The following is a 5,861-nucleotide window of genomic DNA, read 5'->3' as shown; positions in this document are numbered from 1 at the left end:
GGGCGGGGCCGTCGGCTTGAAATTCAAGCTTCCGAAGAATATATATGGCGCTAAAGACAAAAAACAATTGAGACCAAACGACATACACGAAAACTGACGAAAATCACAACAAAAGTAATAATAATAATAATAATAATAATAATAATAATAATAATAATAATAATAATAATAATAATAATGATAAAAAGTGATGGACTCCTAAGGAGGCAGGATGCAACCCGGAACCCCACACTATAAATACCTCCCAGTCGAATTGGAGGACTGTGATAGAGCATAATAATAATATATAATAATAATAATAAAATAATAAAATAATAATAATAATAATAATAATAAAATAATAATAATATATCTATGCTGGAAACAGACCTTCTTTCAAACATGTTTATTAAAAATAATGGCAGAGTTCACAGAATTGATTTTATATAAATTACAGAAAAACAAATTATAGGGAGAATTGAAAGAATTTTATATAAAATCAATTCTGTGAATTCTGCCATTATTTTTCATGAAATAATATATATAATGATAATATATAATAACTTATTTTTATCGATAATCGCCGAGTGACGCAATAATAATAATAATAATAATAATAATAATAATAATAATAATAATAATAATAATTATTATTATATTATATTATTATTATTATTATTATATTAGTATTATTATTATTACTAATGTTTCAACGATTCAAATCTTCAAATCTTTGGAAATCCAAACTCTTAACAAAAACTGCTGCTGTACTGCAGCAATAAATATAATAAAAATGATACAGAATAACTAAAAAGAAATAGAAAGCAACATAATAAAAATGAAGCAGAATAACTCTATAAAAAAATAGAAAAACAGCGAACAGAATAAAAACAAGAACAAACTATATACAAAAACGAACACCACACCAAAGTAAGCGACTTCAATTAACTGAGCGGACGGCAATAGGAATGGATGACCTCGACTAAGGCCTACAACTATATCTTTCTAACCCTATGTGACCCTTAATGACAAAGGGCCCCTATCAAAATATGACAACTCGGTAAATCATCCCGTGTAAAATAGGCCTATCCACACACGAAGGGATTGAGTCTACCTTCGTAGATGAAAAAAAAATACATTTTTATATATATATATATATATTATATACATATCGAGCTACAAACGTCATTTAATATCTAATTCGCCCTACCTCGGAATTAATATATGTTAACCGAAGGGGAATTTTCCGTTAACATTATAAAAATATACTAATTCCGAGGTAGAGCGAATTAGATATTAAAGGACATTTGTAGCTCGATGTATGTATATGAACCACGGTAATGTGATATGACTCATATATATACATATATATAATGTGTCTATATACATACATACAAGTATGTAATCATTTCATTATCTGAACATTTAAAGACTTAGGCCTACATGATATTACCAACAAGCGAGTAGGGAGGGGAAAAAAATCATAGAAAAACATTTAGCTACCTGTGACTCAGCTCGCTTCAATCACTTAAGATAAAGGAAGCTTGCCAGTGCCGGAAATAACTACGACCTCCTTTACACCTTCCCCTAACTTAGGCTAATACGGCGGCGACGCGTCGTGAGCAACTGCCGGAGTTTACCGAAGGCATTATTTTGCTGCATAAGAAAACCACCCGTTTACTCCCGTACTCATCCACGTCTAGTACTATAGTAGATTCACATCGACCGTGCATTTGATGTCTAGGCCAGTCCCTTACGACGCTCCTGATTGGCTGTTGATAAGCCAGTCACGGGGCTGGAAACTCTCAGTGTCTCGAGAGTTCACATAGGTGGGATGTATGCTCCACCACTTCCGAAAGACGTATTCCTCAGAAGAGGAGGAACATAGATCCTACCCAAGTGAACTATCGAGAGAGTCTGAGAGTTTCCAGTCCTGTGACTTGCTTATCAACAGCCAATCAGAAGCGTCGTAAGGGACTGGCCTAGACATCAAATGCACGGTTGACGTGAATCTACTATAGTACCTACGCCTAGCCAACGGCTACCTACCATCTTCAGTAGTTGTTTTCCCTTGTTACAGCAAACCTGCCCATGGATACGCTACTACGCCTACCAGTCTTGAAATGTCAGCGCAGTTAGGCATAAATCAGCCTCCAGTGAAAGAAAAAAAAAGAAAAAGAAAAAGAAAAAAGTAGCCGTTATCCTTTTCGTCGATTCAACTGCGCTGACATTTAAAGGGCGAAGATCTTCTGACTTAACGAACCCACAACAACAAACAATGAACTTGTAAAATGTATTACAATGCAGAGAAGGCCATGACCATTATCAAGATGTATTAACCTAATTTATTATACAGCCTTTCGCTAACTCTGCTTATTACTTCATTGCTTAATTGGTTTATAACTCATGAAGTCAGTATATAATTGGCAGAACCGCTGTACTTGAGTATAGATTGTTCTAGGCCTACTATTCACAACAGCTACAGTTACTGTACAGTACATACTATAAATCCACTCAAAAACGTCCTAAAATATTTGAATTAAAAATATGAACAAGGATCAAGAGAATAAATATGTTAAATTCAATTATGGCCGGTAGGTAATAGGTCTACGTATATTTTGGTTTGTTACTATGCGACCAACTTTTGGCTTAGAAATACCGAGGGCTGATTGCGCATTTAGGCCTCTAACCCCCCCCCCCCCCCCCAAAAAAAAAAAAAAAAAAATAAAAAAAATAAATAAATAAAAATAAAAATAAAATTAAAAAAATCGTTGATCTATCATCGGGAAACGCCAACAAAACAATTACTCACAGATTATATCATTAGGTATAAAAAAAAATCTCAAGAAATAAATTAAAAAATGCATGACAGCCAACTCAACGAACACACACCCGCTTCCCGCCAGACGAACTTACCATCAAGTCGAAATAATTAAATGGGATTTTTATAACGCGTTTACGTAATACAGCGCAAAACGCTAAAATAAAAACTGCGTGCGGAATATAATACTGTCTCTCAAACTGGCAGAATATGCGTACATTTCTATCGCCTTTTTCATTACAAGAGTTCTGGAAACCGTAGCTTTTCCTAACCTACCTAATTACAAACGCATTCAATATTTCAAGCAATTATATTACTAACAATTCCATTACAGAAAAAAAAAATCAGACCAAACTGTCAGACCAACTGTAACTAAAGAATTCTGCTAAGGGAAAATTTGATGGTTACAGAATACTGGTCCCGAGGATATTCAAGACTATTATTATATGAAGAAACTAATATCTTCACGATAATTAACGTAAAGACAACTAAATACAGTATATATTGACACGTACGTAATGACAATTTCTCATATACTTCTTCAACTATTACATACATAATCCAAAGGCAAAATATTTTCTTTCCTCCATAATGAGCGGACGACACAGTACGATATTCTGTAAAACCGTAAGTGCACAAGAATCTTATTTAAAACTGACACGAATAGAGAATAACCAACCCCCCTCGGAAAATCGAACCTTTTGTATTTACTTACCAAACACCTTAGCCAAATCCTGATTAACGTCCAACAAAAGACATCTCCAAAGGACTCTGGGGTATACGAAATCCCATGCCAGGACTGTGACCAATCTTACATCGGATTTACAGGTAAATCCCTTCCCCAGAGATTAATACAACACAAACGGTCAGTTAGGTATGGACAACAGAACTCGGCTATTTTCAACCATATAAATGAACATAACCATAGAATAAACTGGAATTTGTCACGTGTAATTTATAGCAGCAACTGCCGGTACAAGAGTCAAATGATGGAATCGGCCTTAATAAAAGAGAGGCAGGTAATGAACATCTCAAAAGGAGGATGGATTTCGGACACGATCGACAACGTCTTCATTCAACCAACCCTTAAGAAGATTAGAGGAAGATTATCAGCGGGGGTGACTTAAAATGGCTTGTTTGTGGATGGACCTCTTGGTATAAATACCACCTTTTCTGTGAACTTTTCTCATTCATCTACCTGAAGAGGGAGACAGCAGTCTCTGAAATATAGTACTTGTTTCTCTATTTTGGTGTTTTTATGGGCTCCTTTTATTAGATATATATATATATATATATATATATATATATATATATATAATCTTATATAGATATATATATTATAGATACACACACACACACATACACACACATGTATACGTATATGAAACGATGGGCTGGGGTAAGTGTAAGCTGAACCGATAGGTCTGATTCATTAGGTTATTAGTTTACTTAAAAACACAGTTGACCAACTTTGACCTGGAAAGGTGAGATTCTTATCATCTTTACACCGCATTTCAGTTATCCCTAAATCATAGTTTAATGAGTTTGAAAACTAAAAGTCAAAGATGACAGATCTGATTATAATTTTAAAACGAGCTCACTAGCTCTGCCAAATGGCAATGAGTTGAATTAATTTCATTAACAGTAATAATATTTTATGAACTACTTTCTATTTTCTTAGGTGACAAGAACTCCATACTTGAGTCAAGAAAAAATATTAAGTATAACAATAAGCATATACTTATTCATAATACTATAACTAGGATGTTGAGTATGATATAACTTCGTTAAACAGAGTAAGCAATGACCTCATAAGGCGAATCGAATCTTATAATTACTTCACCCGATATATCATATCTCTTTATATATTCTTATGCTTATAAAAAGTTTAATTAAACGATACTTTGTAGTAATGTGAACAAAGTTAGACTGACGATAAAAATGGCAACATCAGTATTTTATCAATTGGCCTTAAGGCAAACTAAGGAAATAATGATAGGCTAAAGTTAAAATGAAAAGAAAATGTTAGACCTAATACCCCTATATCCCCTGGCGCCGTGGCGTAAACAAAAGTGGGCGTATCCTCCACTTCCCTCCCTCAGCGCAAAGAGTAATTAATGGGGAAAATATATAAGTCGATTTAACATTATTATTTATATGATCACTAGGAAATATGAGACTGAGAAAGCCGAGAGAGAAATCATGCATTTGTAATTTAAAGCTTACAGGTGTTCGCATTAAAAGTTCCACACCGCAAAATGAGGGGGGAGTAAAAAAAAAGAAAAAATCACTTACCACCACCAATAATTTCGTTGTCCACCACAAAAAGCCTCCATTGATAACGCCAATCATAATTCCTTCACTAAAAATTAAAAGCTCGTCCTACAACAACTTCTCACACCGCCAAAAACACTTCCTCAATTACGAAAAAACCTCAAGACATGAAAAAAAAAATATGGCAACACTTCAATGAAAAAACAAAAATTCGGAACGCCGTTATTGAAGAAACTTTTCCTCTTCTTCTTCTTCCTCCTCCTCCTCTTCCGTGGCGCTAATTCACGTGGGTAAACTGAAGAAAACACTGCATGACACACAGCACACAGCGTGCATGTGAATCCCTGTCCACTTACAAAACACCATGGGATTTATCATTATCTAGACGCAAATATGGATTTTCGACGAAAGGTCATATGGCACGAGAAGGCTCCTCCTCCTCCTTCGTCTTCTTCTTCTTCTTCCTCTTCTTTCTCTCCTCCCCAGGTAGTATAAAAATCAGAAGATGCCCAACGCTGCCCTCTCTCTCTCTTCGCTTGTCAAGTTTGGCCTTATTTTCGCCTCGGTAAAAACTTTGCAAACGTTCCTTTCATCGGGAAACGGAGGGCGCCATTCGCACAATGCCGTTCATTTCTGCACACTCGACCATCACTCGTGAACAGCTGAACTTAAAACAGCAAGTGCATAACAAGGCAACCACAGGTGCGCCTCACAACCACTACCGCGGAGCGAGGAGTGAAACTGCCTCTCTTCACCAATGCTCAGAGCACACTAACTGTGTGAGAAA

The 5,861-nt window shown here is 35.3% G+C and overlaps 1 protein-coding gene across 1 annotated transcript in view; it reads right to left on the bottom strand.

Annotated features, from left to right (window-relative positions):
• LOC135199413 (metalloprotease TIKI1-like) overlaps positions 1–5,861 on the bottom strand; it is a 549,902-nt gene extending 544,041 nt beyond the window's left edge. Inside the window, 1 exon segment of the mRNA XM_064227430.1 lies at positions 5,096–5,861. Coding sequence (XP_064083500.1) covers positions 5,096–5,152 — 57 coding nt within the window. The 5' untranslated portion in view covers positions 5,153–5,861.

The sequence above is a fragment of the Macrobrachium nipponense genome, chromosome 23 (assembly GCF_015104395.2).
Source record: "Macrobrachium nipponense isolate FS-2020 chromosome 23, ASM1510439v2, whole genome shotgun sequence".
In the NCBI taxonomy this organism is placed as follows: Eukaryota; Metazoa; Arthropoda; class Malacostraca; order Decapoda; family Palaemonidae; genus Macrobrachium; species Macrobrachium nipponense.
This window is presented reverse-complemented; position numbering and strand designations above follow the sequence as displayed.